The 17,839-nt window shown below is 38.2% G+C and overlaps 1 protein-coding gene across 6 annotated transcripts in view; it reads right to left on the reverse strand.

Annotated features, from left to right (window-relative positions):
• Positions 1–17,839, reverse strand: part of CCDC141 (coiled-coil domain containing 141) — a 241,259-nt gene that overhangs the window by 64,283 nt on the left and 159,137 nt on the right. For all 6 annotated transcript variants that reach the window (XM_043488049.1, XM_043488048.1, XM_043488047.1 and 3 more), the window contains one exon: positions 16,506–16,678. In XM_043488049.1, the coding sequence (XP_043343984.1) occupies positions 16,506–16,678 (173 nt within the window). The remainder of the gene's footprint in view (positions 1–16,505; positions 16,679–17,839) is intronic.

Raw genomic sequence — 17,839 nt, forward strand, 5'->3', positions numbered from 1 at the left:
CATTTAATTACCCAGAGCTTAAAAAGATCTTGGAACGAGATACAGAATTCAGTAGTTTTACCTCAAATAATTAATTTATGGCTTTGTAAAAATGAATTTAATTAGTAATGAAATGAGGGCAGGATCCCAAATGCCTGAGAGGGAAAGCGACTTCACAGGAATGACAATGAGGCTGCCAAAGAGTCGAGGGTTCATCGGGCAGCTCGAGAATCTTGTCGAAGGTACCTGGGATTCAAGTGTCCTGTGGGACCCCCAGAGGCCCAGAGAAGCTTGATTTTGGAGAAATCCGATTCCTGACACATAGTGTTTCACAACATTAAAACTTGTTCCACATTTTAATAACTCAGAGACAGTAAAGAGTATAATCAAGAAATCAGGAGAGTTTAGGAAATAATTCTTCATATCCACGAATTTTGTAAAAGTAGTGTATTGGTAATAGTAATCATATTTTGACTACATTTTAGACTTCGTATGCTAAACAGGTACTTAACATCCCAATTGTCCTATATGTTATAGTTTTCTGTAAAACAGGCAAATTTGGAATGAGAAAGATAAAAAAGAAAAGGTGAGTAAGTATTGTGGAAAGAAGGTACAGAGAATACAGAAGGTAAAGCTTGTCAAAGTAAATGGGTAAGCATTTTCTAAAAATAATCCATTTATGGTGACAAGGCACCATTTTTAATGTTTTAAGTAATCTCTTCTAATTCTCATAGCTACCCAGTAATCTGGCTATAACTGTTATCTCTATTTTGCAGATGAGCAAAGTGAGGTACAGAAATGCTCAGCAATTTACCCAGGTCACATTTATTAAATGGCAAGGCTGGGATTTGAACCTATTCATCTAATCTGAGTCCACATTTTTTACCACCTCATTGTAATAATTTTTCTGGGTCCCTGACATATGATGGCGGGAAGGGGGCGGTATATTCTTCTAAAATTTCACTTTCCCTTGAACTGACTGTTGATGGAAGCAGGATAAGCCTGGCAGGCATGCTCTTTTGAAATTGGCAGTCTTCGCCAGATAATTCAATGTCTGTCGGTAGTTTGCAAAGTGACCACTAGAGGGGCCTGATATCTTATTCAGATTCACATCTTGAAGGTCCCTCTGGCACAGAGAATGGAAACAGGAAACAAAAGCAAATCAAGCATTTCTTCTGTAAAAATACTGCTTTTTAGCAACTCACAATTTTAATTTAGATGAATCATAACGAGCCAAATAGAATGTCTCTCTCTCTTTCTCTGTCTTTGGATGGATCATTCATTTTTATTTTTCAGTGACCTAGGAAATCAGTCTCATTTAGTGGTGATTTATACCTTATCTTGTGTATCTATTGCATTATAAATTAAGGGAAAAGACAATATTCTTTTCATTCATTTATCCTCTGCAACCTTGAATACAAAGCCTTGTAAGAATTAAATCAATGCATATTTTCAAATTAAATAAAATACACTTTGATCAATATTTAAGGGAAGAGGAGACACAGATTTAAGGAACAAAAATATATGCACAGATAGTTACTGTATTAAAAATGTCACGAGTAACAGTTTCCAACAGTTTTTAAACAAGGGGACGTTGCCCTTTGCCTAGTTATAGAAGTTATAGGCTATCCAAAAACTGCCCAATTTCTTCTTTGATGGTTTAGGATTCATAGTTAGGCTCACTGATACTTCTCTCCTCTGTTTCAAGTCTTACAGGGACAGACTGAATTGCCTGTCCCGTGTGCATACCCTTCTCATTTGTGGCTTAGACCTCTTTCTTAGTGTAAGTTCTCAATCATTTTGCTCATGATAGCCAGCTCCTATTTTCCGCTGTGTTCTCAGCTAGGTCATCTCTGTCAAGTGAGGCATTAACCCCTTCCCTCTGAATGGAACCTTTATCTGTTACACTCCCAACCCCGCGTCTGTTTCCTCTCCTTTCCTCTTTGATGAAAACCTAATCTACAGATTATAACCACCCTATTCCACCATTTTCAGCTGGACACTTGAAAAATTGATGCCAGATATTTTCTTTTGAAGATTCCAGACATTTCTTTTGAACATTCCAAAACCTTTTAAAACATGTATCGCCTTCATATTGCCAATTTCCTCAGAGTCTGAAATGCAGATTGTTTGATCAAAGGAAAAATATGACCTCAAACTCTGCCAGCAACTCTTACATGAACTGAGAGTAAATTAATAGAATTCCATTAGCCACCCAGTATTACTTCACAGTAGTGTTAAACAGATGATGGGGCAAGAACTATGGGCGGACAATAGAAATTTGGTAGAATCAAGTTCCCCTGGCATTTTATTTTGACTCTGAGGACACACTGCTCATGTGCTGCCTGATGGGGTGGGAGAGAAGCAACCAGCGGACCTGCTTTCTAAGCCTAACAATCTGTGGCTCTGTAATTTACATTGGAAATACTGCTTGATCTTCAGGCACTCTATGAATAGATTAAATGTTTCCTGCCTGTAGTACGAACACGGGGTATACTGGATTATTCTTGATATCGATTTTGACTTCTTCAAGCATCACAGAGGCTCAGGAATGATAGACTGTGAAGGCTTCTTTAGACATTTGTTAGAAACTTCACCATGGAAGTATTTTCTCCCCTATTCATTAAGCCAGGAGAGGTGAGGGAAGGGGAAAGAAAAATTATTTTTCCCCCTAGAGAGCACAGACATTGACTTCTGGCTCAAAAACAGACTGTTATATTTCCTATATGGAAGCAGTTGCCCTACACCTTTGCATTTGTTACAAACTGAGGCTGAGGAAAGGGAGTAAATCCCAATGCTAATCCGTTTTAATGATTCTTTCCCAAGAGCAGCAAGTTGCTTTCAGACCTTTCATAAATTACTACTGGCAGTCCATCTGGATTAGGAGCTGAACCAGATGGTAAGCACTTGACAGCTTACTCTATCTCATCAGAAGGAATCAGTTGATCATATTTTTCTTATTGTCTATGGACAAGTTATACTTTGAAAATGGGAAAAAAATGATCTTCCTTATCTCTAGCTTGCTACTTCTCTTGACAGGAACGCTTCATGTTTAACATCTTTATTTTGCAGTAAACAACCACCTCTCTAGTTTTCATCCCTACTTTGAAAACATGACATTCCAACTGAGGAAGTGAAATGCATGTTTTCACAATAATTTTTTTTTTCTGACTTAAGTTGTACACATTTTGAATCACTGCCCACTACACGGACACCACACCCACACACATCTCTCATACACACAAGACAATAAAGAAACATAAGTAGTAAGTGGGGCTGAAGCTACAGGGTTCCTGGGTTCAGACCCATGCAGAGATGCTCACAAGTTTCATTCCTATGAAGACAGAGACCAAAGCATGCACTCCGTGAAGGGCAGAAATCAGTAAAAGCGATGGGGTTTTCCCTCCTTACAAAAGGAGACTGAAAATCACTGCAGCTAGCTGCTGTGGGAATCAGACAGAGCAGGGCAGTCAGGAAGCCCCCACGCCTCCCCAACCTGGTTTTCTGGCTGCACCTCTGAGAGCCACAGTATCTCCACGTGAGCTTGGGTGACCCTGATCAAACAGCAGAAGATAGCTTCTGGACTGGAGACCCTGTAGGTCCAGGTGGAAGTCACTGCAAAGCTGCTCAGGAGGAAAGAAAAAAGAGCAGAGAAGAAAGCAAGGACGATAAAGCTGAACAACAAACACTTTCCATCTAGAGGACAATCTACAATTTCAAAACACATGAGGAAAAGGAATCCCAAGGAAAAACACCCAACAATCAAAAGCTAAATGTACTCTGTCTGAAATGAAAACAAGTAGAGCAATCAGATGTTTCATTCCACCAGAGAGATAAAGGAAAAACCAATACCCATAATAAAGAAACAAAAAACTCTGAAACAAGAACAGTCAGAAATAAAACTAGATTGGATAGGAAAAAAAGGAGTTAGAAATCCTACGAGTGAAAATAATACAGTTATGAAAACAATCGGAAGAATTCATTGTTGAAAACAAAGGGAAAATTAACAAGAGAAAAATGAATAGGATTCATTTTTGAGGGAATGCAATGCAAAGTGATCAAGGAATGAAAAACAGTAAAGTTAAGAGACAGACTGAGAGGCTCAAAAGATTCTTCTACTGGGAGTTACTGGAAGAAGGAAAAGAGAGAAAAACAGAAAATTTATAATTAAAGAGATAATTGTGGAACATTTTCCATAATTGATGACATATATCCTCAGGTAAAAGGGGCACAGTAATAGCTAAACAAATACTCTCATTTGAGATAATTTGGAAGATAGAAACAAACATTTTAATGTATTTCCTTCCAAAAAGTTTTTCCCTCTGCAGTCCTTTCCACCCTTCTCCCCTCCAAAGTTACTACAGTGTGGTTTGGATCCTACTTTACCCTTTCAACATTATATTGTGAGGATACTCTGTCTTCAAATATTTCTCAAAAACACTCTTTTGATATTGGATTAGAATATTCCACACTGTGCTTGCCCTTAAACTATTCAAACATTTCCATATTTTCTGGACATATTTAGGTGGTTTTCAGGTTTGCACTATTATAAACAGCAGCATGATTAGCATTTTATTCATAAATATGTCCACGCACATCTCTCCCGTGTTCTTTTCTCTCTACGCCCTCTCATTGGAAAGACTCTCCTTCAGTGGTCCAAGCACAGATTTCTGCCCCTTTAGTCAGCCTTCCTCTGTAGATGCTGCAGTTCCAAACCTTTTTACTGTGGGATCATCACTATTTCAGAACACAGCATTATCAATTAATAAATTCATGCTGTAATGAGTGACTCCTAGATATTTTTTAAGAACCTAATCTAATCAGTCATAGATTTAATGGAAAGGGTAAACTTTTAGTGCCTTCCATACTAAGAGTTTCAAAATTATAAAAGTCTTAACAATGGTAACAGGTCCAGATTGCAGTTACGACATTTACTCAACCTCTAAAGAGAACAACTTAATATAGATTTGAAAATATTTGGAAAGTGGCTGAGTTAACCCTGTCGTAAGAATTCAACTTTGCAATTTCCCAACTTTCAGTATCTGACATTTACCATCTAAATATATCATCAGACTTAAAAAAAAATTCTTTCAAGCTCTTAAATGCTTAGCAGAATTCCTACAACATGTGATCTTGGATGACTCTGTGATACAAAGGGATTCTGGTTTCGTTTCTCTGTTGTTGTTGTTTTTAGTTTGTTGGTGGGTAGGGATTTATTTTTGTGTGTTTTCCACTTAAGATCTTTTACAATACTTTTTCCCTGACATAAGCTTTGCTTTATGCCACATCAGCCCCTTAACATTTCAAATCAAGTCACCTAATAGGTAAATGTTGAGATAAGGGACAAAAAAGAGGTTTCCTTATGGTTGACCTTAAGGGCTGACCTCAAGCTGATGTCATGGTCTGGATTGAAGAGATGATGTTATCACAAGTAAAAATTAAGGAGTGAGTCAGAAGACCACAGAGTGAAAAGTGAAACTATGGGATAAAGCCAACAAATATAAGGGAATTAAAAAAGCATTGTGTGGTGGATATTGATTCTTGGCTGGAAGACGTAGACCCTACACTCAGCTTAGATTATCAAATCCAACAATGGTGCTTTCAAGTCTCACTCTTTCACTTGACCCATCCTGACCACAGGAGCTTGGGACAGTGTCTCTCTTCTCTGGAGAGGTCCCCAAGGCTTCCTCAGGCCTAAGAACACTCCCTTCACGTCTTATTCCCTGACTGGCCATTAATAAGGTTCTGGAGACTTGGGAACAGATTTATGTATGTTTGACTGTCCTTGAAGTCCAGTGCTCATATGTCATATGAGATGCTTATATATGTATGTTCAATAATGTTTTAAATAAACCGAAAGAAAGAAAAACTTCACAGGGAAGGTGAGATTTGAGTTGAAACTAGAAGGTAGATGAAGCACATTTTAAATGCACTAGAATTAAAAAAAAAAAATCCACCTTCCCTAAGTGGCCAGGCTTGTTGCTAGTGACTGAAGTTGAAAGCGAGGAGACAGGTAACAACCTAACACAGTGGTTCAGACCTGCGCTCTCTCTACCCCTTCTATAGTGTGACAGATGGTAGGACAGGTTATATGAATCTCTCTGAGGCAGCTTCCTCAGAGAGGAAAACACAGGACAATGATAATAGAAGTACCTGTGTAATAGGGTGGTTTGAGGATAAAATTTGTTAATGTAGATAAAGCACACAAACATTGCCTTTATCGCCAGTGAGCATTTGGGCATAGTCTAACTCCCACTTAACTCTTTGATCTTATCTTAGGCCTTTTCCCCTTGTCACCCTCTCCTCCAGCAAAACTGTACTTATTTCTGCTACAGTTTTGCTGCTATTTTGCAGGGCCGTTCATCTCCTAGCTATTTGCATGATAGCTCTTTCTTTTCAGGGAATCCTTCCCTGACTACAGTGTCTAAAATGGTCCCCTCCCACAGTCACTCTTTATCCCATTCCATTTTTTATTTTTCTCATAGTATGCATTGCTGTGTAAGAGCATTTCATCTATTGATTGGTCAGTTGACTATTTCTTCCCACCAGAATATAAACAGCATGAAGGCAGGAATTTCATCTACTGCATTAGATACTTGGGAGCATCTGATTTACAAAAGACAATAATATTTGGGCAATGACAAAATGAGTGACTGAATGAACCATGGTCTCTCCAAACTTCATTATCATTCACAGTATCAATCAGGGTAAGTAGTGGCTGTCAACATGAATGAAAATCTTGGAAAGAGGAAAATCCTAACTTATTCCTGTTTTTATTTCTCTGTAAAAAATAAACATATGGAGAATTAACATTAAATAAATAACAATAAATGTTAGAGCAAGAGGGCAATACTGAAGGTTATACCAAAGTGTTTAGTCAGGATGAGGTTTATAAGTTTCAATTCACCACAACAAAATAGAATGAAAACTGAAACAGTCTTTTATGCAGAAATAGAAATTGGGTCAATACAGAAGCAAGTTTACTTGTAAATCTTAAGTTAATTTTAGCAAACAGGAAAAGCTAAATGAATACTTTATAAGGTAGCCTGGTCTTACTGGGTGCTTCCATGTTTTTGAGTCCTATATCTTTCTGAATTATGGTTTTATCTGGATATATGCCCAGAAGTAGGATTTCTGGATTATATGGCAACTCAATTTTTAGTTTTCTTAAGAAAACTCCACACTGTCTCCATAGTGGCTGTTGGTGGGAAATTACCTTCCCACCAACATTGTAGAAGGTTTCCCTTTTCTCCACTCCCTCTCTAGCATTTGTCATTTGTAGACTTTTAAAATGAAGGCCATTCAGACTGGTGTGAGGCAGTGCTTCACTGTAGTTTTGGTTTGCATTTCTCTAACAATTAGTGATGTTGAGCATCTCTGCCTGTGCCTTCTGGCCATCTGTCTTTCTTCTTTGGAGAAACACCTCTCTAGATCTGCAGCCCATTTTTTCAATTGCGGTTAGATTTTTTGTTGTTGTTATTGTTGCATTATATGAGCTATTGTATATTTTGAAAATTAAGCCCTTGGTTGGTCTCATCATTTGCAAGTATTTTCTCCCAGTCCATATTTTCTCTCATGTTTTTTATGGTTTCCTTGTTTTAGAGTTCTGAGCTGAGAGCTCACTGAGAAAAAAAAAGGAGGTTCCCAGTTTTTGTCCAATTATGGAAAACTTCATCCTCATACAGCATTTCCGACCAGCACTTCCAATCACTACAGCTTCCTGTGGCTTAATAAATGCAGAATTCTGCTTGGGAGCAGGGCACCTCTGGGCCATCTTTAAACTCAGTGCTCAGAGATGATGCCAAGTGAGACCTAAGAGGAGGTGAAGAGGACAGAATCCAGAACTTTCAACCTCTCTGTAAGTCTGGTGTGACCATTATCAGATCCCATCATAGGTAACTTGCATCACAGCTATTAATACATGCAAATGAATGCACTCAAACGCCTTTTATATTAAAGTGACTTTAGGTTGTGTGACAGATATCACACCCTGAAAAGATAATGAACAATTTAACAATGACTCAGAATTAGTACTTGAATGCAGGGAGAAAATAGAAATGCAAGGAAACATGTAAATAATCACCATTGATTCTGTGAGGCTGCCCCAGCTTCAAAGGTATTTGATTCCAGGATAGAAAAACAGTGTTGATCTGTTCCTAATAAGAGAGCAATTACAGAAAAAATGATGACAAAATTCTCAGATTTACTGGGAAGCTTTATCACAGATAAATGTGAACTTCTGAAGTTCTGTTTTATTAACTAACAGGAGAAAAAATAGATCTAAGGGTCTCTGAAATTCCTGAGTGCCCCAGTACTAGATTTTGCCTTTTATTTCCTCAAGATAAGTATTTATCTGCCCTATTTCTAATATAACCATCCCCAGTTAGTGAAAATGAATATGATTTGATGAAGTTGACTCCACTGTAGTCATCTGAAACAATCATGTAACTCTTAGTATTTTGCTTTTAAAACTCTTTGTATAGAAGGTAAATAAATAAATGAGCCAGTTGTTTATTGGGTGCTCCCTGTGGACCAAGAGTGGTGCTGCTGCATATGGTTTAAAACAAAACGAAACAAAACAAAAAACACCTCTTTATAAAATGGGTGTCTTCATTTTTACTGATGAGGAAAACTGAGGGTCATTTAGAGAAGTTAAGAAGTTTAAAAGTCATGGCATTGTTTTGGCTCTCAGCTCTCAGAATGCATGAAATAAAACTCCTTTGATACTAAGTTCTAAGCTTCTTATCCATGCCAGTTTTCAAGTGCCTGATAGCAGGAACTTTAGTGTTTTGTGTCCTAGTAGTGTGGCAGACCGTCAGAAGTCTAGGAAGCCATTGGGATGCTCAGCAACACATACTTTTCTCTGTGGGAACTCATGTTTATTTCCTTGCCATTATTCTAAGCTACAGTTTCAATCCAGCCATGGCTGCAGCTGGAAATTTCCTTTTTAGGTTCTGATTTTCTCCCATGGTGGTGACCCAGGTCATTGAACAGATAAACCATCACATGAGGAAGGGAAGCGAGTCCCAAGTGAAATGCATGGGACTGAGGTCAGTAACTGTGTGGCTCTGGTTTGCAACTGAGATCCTAATGTATTTCAATTCAGCTTCTAATGGATTTCCAGAATGTCTTTTGCCAAGTATTAATTGCTCTTTACCTTCAGTTCCTCCTGCAAAATGGAAATAGTATTGATTTGTAAAGTATCATGAAATTTCAGGGCAACCAACACCTTGTAATTACTATGAAAACTCATGTATCTAGGATGTTGACAGAAACTATACTGCTTACTATTTTTTAATCCAGTTACTTAACTATTATTTTTCTTTTTTTTCCCAATTATTTTTATTAGTTGGAGGCTAATTACTTTACAATATTGTAGTGGTTTTTGCCATACATTGACATGAATCAGCCATGGATTTACATGTATTCCCCATCCTGAACCCCCCTCCCACCTCCCTCCCCATCCCATCCCTCTGGGTCATCCCAGTGCCCTGAGAACTTGTCTCATGCATCCAACCTGGACTGGTGGTGATCTGTTTCACACTTGATGATATATATGTTTTGATGCTGTTCTCTCAGATCATCCCACCCTCGCCTTCTCCCATAGAGTCCAAAAGTCTGTTCTAGACATCTGTGTCTCTTTTTCTGTCTTGCATATAGGGTTATCGTTACCATCTTTCTAAATTTGATATATATGCGTTAGTATACTGTATTGGTGTTTTTCTTTCTGGCTTACTTCACTCTGTATAATGGGCTCCAGTTTCACCCACCTCATTAGAACTGATTCAAATGAATTCTTTTTAATGGCTGAGTAATATTCTATTGTGTATATGTACCACAGCTTTCTTATCCATTCGTCTGCTAATGGGCATCTAGGTTGTGTCCATGTCCTGGCTATTATAAACAGGGCTGCAATGAACATTGGGGTACATGTGTCTCTTTAAGATCTGGTTTCCTTGGTGTGTATGCCCAGGAGTGGGATTGCTGGGTCATATGGCAGTTCTATTTCCAGTTTTTTAAGGAATCTCCACACTGTTCTTCATAGTGGCTGTTCTAGTTTGCATTCCCACCAACAGTGTAAGAGGGTTCCCTTTTCTCCACACCCTCTCCAGCATTTATTGTTTGTAGACTTTTGGATAGCAGCCATCCTGACTGGTGTGTAATGGTACCTCATTGTGATTTTGATTTGCCTTTCTCTGATAATGAGTGATGTTGAGCATCTTTTCATGTGTTTGTTAGCCATCTGTATGTCTTCTTTGGAGAAATGTCTGTTTAGATCTTTGGCCCATTTTTTGATTGGGTCATTTATTTTTCTGGAATTGAGCTTCAGGAGTTGCTTGTATATTTTTGAGATTAATCCTTTGTCTGTTGCTTCGTTTGCTATTATTTTCTCCCAATCTGAAGTTTGTCTTTTCACCTTGCTTACAGTTTCCTTTGTTGTGCAAAAGCTTGTAAGTTTCATTAGGTCCCATTTGTTTATTTTTGCTTTTATTTCCAATATTCTAGGAGGTGGGTCATAGAGGATCCTGCTGTGATTTATGTCGGAGAGTGTTTTGCCTATGTTCTCCTCTAGGAGTTTTATAGTTTCTGGTCTTACATTTAGATCTTTAATCCATTTTGAGTCTATTTTTGTGTATGGTATTAGAGAGTGTTCTAGTTTCATTCTTTTACAAGTGGTTGACCAGTTTTCCCAGCACCACTTGTTGAAGAGGTTGTCTTTTTTCCATTGTATATTCTTGCCTCCTTTGTCGAAAATAAGATTTCCATAAGTACATGGATTTATGTCTGGGCTTTCTATTTTGTTCCATTGATCTATATTTCTGTCTTTGTGCCAGTACCATACTGTCTTGATGACTGTGGCTTTGTAGTATAGTCTGAAGTCAGGCAGATTGATTCTTCCACTTCCATTCTTCTTTCTCAAGATTGCTTTGACTGTTGGAGGTTTTTTATATTTCCATACAAATTGTGAAGTTATTTTTTCTAGTTCTGTGAAGAATACTGTTGGTAGCTTGATAGGAATTGCATTGAATCTATTTGCTTTGGGTAGTATAGTCATTTTCACAATATTGATTCTTCTAAGCCATGAACACGGTATATTTCTCCATCTGTTTGTGTCCTCTTTGATTTCTTTCATCAGTGTTTTATAGTTTTCTATGTATAGGTCTTTTGTTTCTTTAGGTAGATATACTCCTAAGTATTTTATTCTTTTTGTTGCAATGGTGGATGGTATTGTTTCCTTAATTTCACTTTCTGTTTTCTCATTGTTAGTGTATAGGAATGCAAGGGATTTCTGTGTGTTAATTTTATATCCTGCAACTTTACTATATTCATTGATTAGCTCTAGTAATTTTCTGTGATAGTAGTCACTTTAGGGTTTCTATGTAGAGGATCATAGTCATCTGCAAACAGTGAGAGTTTCACTTCTTCTTCTTTCCTATGCAGGAGTTCCTTTTATTTTCTTTTTCATGTTCGATTGCTGTGGCCAAAACTTCCAACACTATGTTGAATAGTAGTGGTGAGAGTGGGCACCCTTGTCTTGTTCCTGACTTCAGGGGAAATGCTTTCAATTTTTCACCATTGAGGGTGATGCTTGCTGTGGGTTTGTCATATATAGCTTTTATTATGTTGAGGTATTTTCCTTCTATTCCTGCTTTCTGGAGAGTTTTAATCATAAATGGGTGTTGAATTTTGTCAAAGGCTTTCTCTGCATCTATTGAGATAATCATATGGTTTTTATCTTTCAATTTGTTAATGTGGTGTATTACATTGATTGATTTGAGGATATTAAAGAATTCTTGCATTCCTGGGATAAAGCCCATTTGGTCATGGTGTATGATTTTTTTTAATATGTTGTTGGATTCTGTTTGCTAAAATTTTGTTAAGGATTTTTGTATCTATGTTCATCAGTGATATTGGCCTGTAGTTTTCTTTTTTGGTGGCATCTTTGTCTGGTTTTGGAATTAGAGTGATGGTGGCCTCATAGAATGTGTTTGGAAGTTTACCTTCTTCTGCAATTTTCTGGAAGAGTTTGAGTAAGATAGATGTTAGCTCTTCTCTAAATTTTTGGTAGAATTCAGCTGTGAAACCATCTGGTCCTGGGCTTTTGTTTGCTTGAAGATTTCTGATTACAGTTTTGATTTCCTTGCTTGTGATGGATCTGTTAAGATCTTCTATTTCTTCCTGGTTCAGTTTTGGAAAGATACTTTTCTAAGAATTTGTCCATTTCTTCCAAGTTGTCCATTTTATTGGCATAGAGCTGCTGGTAGTAGTCTCTTATGATCCTTTATATTTCAGTGTTGTCTTTGTGATCTCTCCAGTTTCATTTCTAATTTTGTTGATTTGGTTCTTCTCCCTTTGTTTCTTAATGAGTCATGCTAACAGTTTGTCAATTTTATTTATTTTTTCAAAATACCAGCTTTTAGCTTTGTTGATTTTTGCTATGGTCTCTTTTGTTTCTTTTGCATTTATTTCTGCCCAATTTTTAAGATTTCTTTCCTTCTATTAACCCTGGCGTTCTTCATTTCTTCCTTCTTTAGTTGCTTTAGGTGTAGAGTTAGGTTATTTATTTGACTTTTTTCTTGTTTCTTGAGGTAAGCCTGTAATGCTATGAACCTTCCCCTTAGCACTGCTTTTACAGTGTCCCATAGGTTTTGTGTTGTTGTGTGTTCATTTTCATTTGTTTCTATGCATATTTTGATTTCTTTATTTCTTCTATGATTTGTTGATTATTCAGAAGTGTGTTATTTAGCCTCCATATGTTTGAATTTTTAATAGTTTTTTTTTCCTATAATTGAGATCTAATCTTACTGCATTGTGGTCAGAAAAGATGACTGGAATGATTTCAATTTTTTTGAATTTACCAAGGTTAGATTTATGGCCCAGGATGTGATCTATTCTGGAGAAGGTTCCATGTGCACTTGAGAAAAAGGTGAATTTGATTGTTTTGGGGTGAAATGTCCTATAGATATCAATTAGGTCTAGCTGGTCCACTGTGTCATTTAAAGTTTGTGCTTCCTTGTTAATTTTCTGTTTAGTTGATCTATCCATAGTTGTGAGTGGGGTATTAAATTCTCCCACTATCAGTTACTTAACTATTAAATTCTAAAGTTTCTTAAAATGGTCACTAACTATTACTTCTATTAAGATTCAGTCTGTAGTCTAAAGAAAAGAACTATAGATGCCCCTTTGAAAAACTATATATATATATACATATATATATATATATATATATATATACTAGCACAAGCAAGGAAGGCAAAAAGACTGACACTAGCTAAGTAAATAAAAATAAACATGTTGATGCTGTTCTCTTGAAACATCCCACCCTCGCCTTCTCCCACAGAGTCCAAAAGTCTGTTCTGTACATCTGTGTCTCTTTTTCTGTTTTGCATATAGGGTTATCATTACTTATCTAGGGTGAAACAGATCACCAGCCCAGGTTGGATGCATGAGACAAGTGCTCGGGCCTGGTGCACTGGGAAGACCCAGAGGGAGCGGGGAGAGAGGGAGGTGGGAGGGGGGATCGGGATGGGGAATACATGTAAATCCATGGCTAATTCAAGTCAATGTATGACAAAAACCACTACAATGTTGTAAAGTAATTAGCCTCCAACTAATAAAAATAAATGAAAAAAAAAAAACATGTTGACCATTACAAAATGGATGGCCAGAAAAAGTCACTAGAACACTGCAGGTAGAATGTAATACAAAACAGAAGCACTTCTCTATATTTAAGTATAGAAAATAAAGCATCACTGATTAGAACAAACAGGATCAAGTTTGAAAAAGTTATAGTGAAAGTCGCTCAGTTGTGTCTGACTCTGCGACTCCATGGACTATACAGTCCATGGAATTCTCCAGGCCAGAATACAGGAGTGAGTAGCTGTTCCCTTCTCTAGTAGTAATAAATTGTGACCAGTTTTCCTATGCCAGGACTTAAGTAACAAAACTGAACACCGAACTTCAGTTTTTGATCAGCGAGCAGGGACTGGATTTACTCTCATGCCTTAAGTTAGAAAAATAGGCAAAGCAAATGAAACAATGGTTCTCAGACATTGAAGGACAAGTATCACAGGGCAGTGATCCTTGAGAGAAGGGAAATGAATGGGGTGAGCCTTACATCTGCCTCAGCCTACTGCCTGGGAGATAAGTTCCAGACCAAAGCTCAGGGAAATGGAATCAAACAGAGTCCAAAGGACTTACTGATTTGAGGAGACAGAGATCAGACTTCAGGGAAGCCAAGGCACCTAGAATCTCTGGGACAGCATACCAGTGACAGTCTTCAGATCTAGGGAGGGGTCTTTAGCTGCCTCCTGAGCCACCCCTACAAGAAAGGAAACTGCCCAAGATCGGGGAAAGCACCCCAAGTAGAGAACAGCCTGAACAGAGAAATAATCTGTCTGCACTCTGAAAAGTGCTTGCTAAACTGACATGGGACCATGCCCTAATTACAACTGGAGGCCTCACCATTTGCTCCATCATCACATGACTCAGATCAATGTCCAACAGGTACCTCGAGTTCAGATACAACAAGTCTAGGCATTCCACAGGATACCTTCTGTCAGGTCCAAGAAACTTATGCATTCGGGAAGGCCTTGAGCAGAGGAGGGGAGAAAGGAGCTCTCATACCCACAGGGGCCAGACCTGAGTATCTTTGTGCTCCTGGAGCCAGATGGACACACCATGATACACGGCTTGGAGCCAAAGTAAGGAAACTTAGCAACTACAGCTTCTGTTAGTTTTTTTTTTTTTACAGGTGAGAAGCATTTATCCTTCTCACAGCCTCAGCTTTTTAGCTCTGGCTGGAAGATCTTGGATTATTTCTGATCTTGGCTTTGCATGGTCCTATAACAACCATCACAAGCCCTGGTTAAATATATCTGTCTGAACTCAGACTATCTTCTCTTTTTATGGCCACACCGTGTGGCATGTGGAACTTCCCTAACCAGGGGTCAGACCCATGCCCCCAGCACAGAGTCTTAATGACTGGACCACCAGGGAAGTCCTCAGAGTATCTTTTGAAAAGAAAATACCCTAAACCCAAACTTACCAAATCAACATCTAAAATAGAGCAGAACGAGGCTTTAAAACAGAAACAAAATAAAATTTTACCACCTTTGACCTTTTTCATTGTCCCTCAAACTGAATGTCCTTGAGTTTCAAGGGGATTGTGGATATGGAAGATAAAAACCATGCTAATCCCATCTGCATAAATCTTTGTGTCTCTCTATGTCAAAATGTAAGCCCTGCCATCATTCTTCCTAGCCAGTATCCATTCCATCATCTGCTCTTTCTGTCAGCTCCCTTTTGTCTTCCAATCTCTATTCTTGATCATACATTCTTCCTACATTCTCTTTCTGTTCTTAAGGTCCTTCTCTCTCCTCATTCCCTGAGCTTACAATGATATACTAAACTCACAATGATACACTCACTGAATGTGCTCATAAAAACAACCCACCCTAACACATTGGTTAACAGCAAGAGGTCTAGGACGTATTAGACCATTAATTTGGATCCATGCATTTGGATTCAAATTCTGGCTCTGCCACTAATTAACCAGCTGCATGATTGCCAAGTTACTTAATCTTTCTGTGTCTCAGTTGCTTGTAAAAGAGAACAAGATGAGGGTGGAATGTTTCGAGAGAATAGCATCGAAACATGTATATTATCTAGGGTGAAACAGATCACCAGCCCAGGTTGGATGCATGAGACAAGTGCTCGGGCCTGGTGCATTGGGAAGACCCAGAGGAATCGGGTGGAGAGGGAGGTGGGAGGGGGGATCGGGATGGGGAATACATGTAAATCCATGGCTGATTCATGTCAATGTATGACAAAAACCACTACAATGTTGTAAAGTAATTAGCCTCCAACTAATAAAAATAAATGAAAAATTTAAAAAATAAAAAAAGAAGAAAAAAAAAAGAGAACATTAATAGTATACTGTATACTTTGTAGAGTTGCTGTGAGGATTAATGAGATAGCACTTCTAAAGCTGTTGAGATAGTGCTGGGCACGTGGTGGGCTCTCAACTATTTTAAATGTCATTACTATTAGTTAATAATAATGTTATCTTTTAATTAGGGTTTTTCTTGTTGATCCATCAAGGTCAGAAGTGAAAGGGAATTCTAGAACTTTACTTTTTCTAGAAAGGGACAGGGTAGACCTAAGACTTATGAATTAAAAGCAAGGAAGAAATCCCACGGAGATGCTAGGACATGAAAAGTGTACAGAAGGAAAGCTCCGTCTCTTCTTTTGTTCCTTTCCTTCCTCCCTCCTCAGAAACTCATAGAAAGAAAGCGTTAGCACCTTCAGGTCCTCAGGTTAGAATATAGCCTCACTTCTGGAAGAGCAATGCTATGTTCAGAACTACTGTTGACCAAAATTCAACAGATCCTTCTAAGCCATGTCACAATGCAGCAAAACATCAGAAGTAAGAAAAATAATCATACAACTTTTTTTTTTTTTTAACAGCCTGCAGAAACTGTGAAAAAGCCTGTTACACTGAGGAAGAAATAGACTTCACTTACCTGCAGGAAGCTAGTTGGCTGATCAAGGCTTGTCCTTTCTGCAAAGCATCAGCTGTGCAGTCTTTAATTTCTCTGTGTAATTCCTCATGTCTCGCCGCCAAGACAGGCAGACTTAAACCCTCTGATTTAAGGAGCTTAAGGTAAGCTTCAACTCTTCCAAGTACATCAAATGCCTGCCAAAGAAAACATACTTTCATTTTCTGCCCGTCTAGTGTAAAGTCTACATCAATGTGTACACAAAATACTAGAGATTAAATCAGCCCGCTCAATTTATTCATTTGATCATAACCAAAAACAACAATCCGAGTCTTAGAAAACAGCATATAGCTTTTAGGCTCCATTTAGGGAAACTGATCATAGTTTAGTTCAGCACAGATAAATGTCAACACTGTAAAATTTACCAAAATGATTTACATTGAAAATGTAGCTACACAAACAGTTACAACTGTATAAAATCTGGAGAACCAGGTTTAATTTTGCACATTCTGTACTGAATAAAATGAACAAATGAGATGTTTTCAAAATATTATGCAGACTTCATAACTTGAATATCTCTGTAATATTCTTTTTAAAAATTCCCAATAAATTGCACTTTGGACCTGAAACGCCAGGGGGAAGTATTCAAGAAATTTGGGGGCTTTTGACACTTGCCTTTCTGAGTATAAGATCTTCTGCCTACTCTACCCAAGGCATCTGTCTACAGAGATTGAGATTTGGTTCTGAAGCAGGGCAAAGACTAAGACAAGATAATATTTAGCTTCTGACATGCATAACAGGATTATCCAGGAAAAAAGAAAAACATCACCTTGCGAACCAAGATATTGTCTTGAGAGGGGATTTTTGAATTCCTTTATTTTTTTCCTTTGTTATTATAGCAGATCAGCAACCAAGTATGGGAGATTAAGCTTACAGAGTTAACACAGAGTGAATGAACACACAGAGGAATTATGCTTTGGGCCATGAAGGCCTAGCTGGCACTAAGAAGGAGGAGTATATGATGTACAAACAGTGAAAGAGGACTATGACAACATGAGAAAAAAAGAGATCAGAGTGCTGTGGTCTTCACAAGTCTCCATCTGTGAACTTGGGCCTGGAGAGCGAGAGATGAGTTGGGTAAGGTGAAGAGCTGGTGAAGAACAAGGGAGCTTTTGCACACTGTCCTTTCACTCTGCTGAAAAATGTCACTTTACAGGGTGCTCCACATCACTTTGAAGAAGACTCCTATTCCAGTAAGCTTGACTGGGCCACGGTGAGCAAGGGCCTAGCCTTCCTGGGTTGTTACACTGGAAGCCAGAAAGCTCGGCTGGGGGCAACCAGGTGAACAAGGAAGATCC

This window comes from Cervus canadensis, chromosome 15 (assembly GCF_019320065.1).
Source record: "Cervus canadensis isolate Bull #8, Minnesota chromosome 15, ASM1932006v1, whole genome shotgun sequence".
Lineage (NCBI taxonomy): Eukaryota > Metazoa > Chordata > Mammalia > Artiodactyla > Cervidae > Cervus > Cervus canadensis.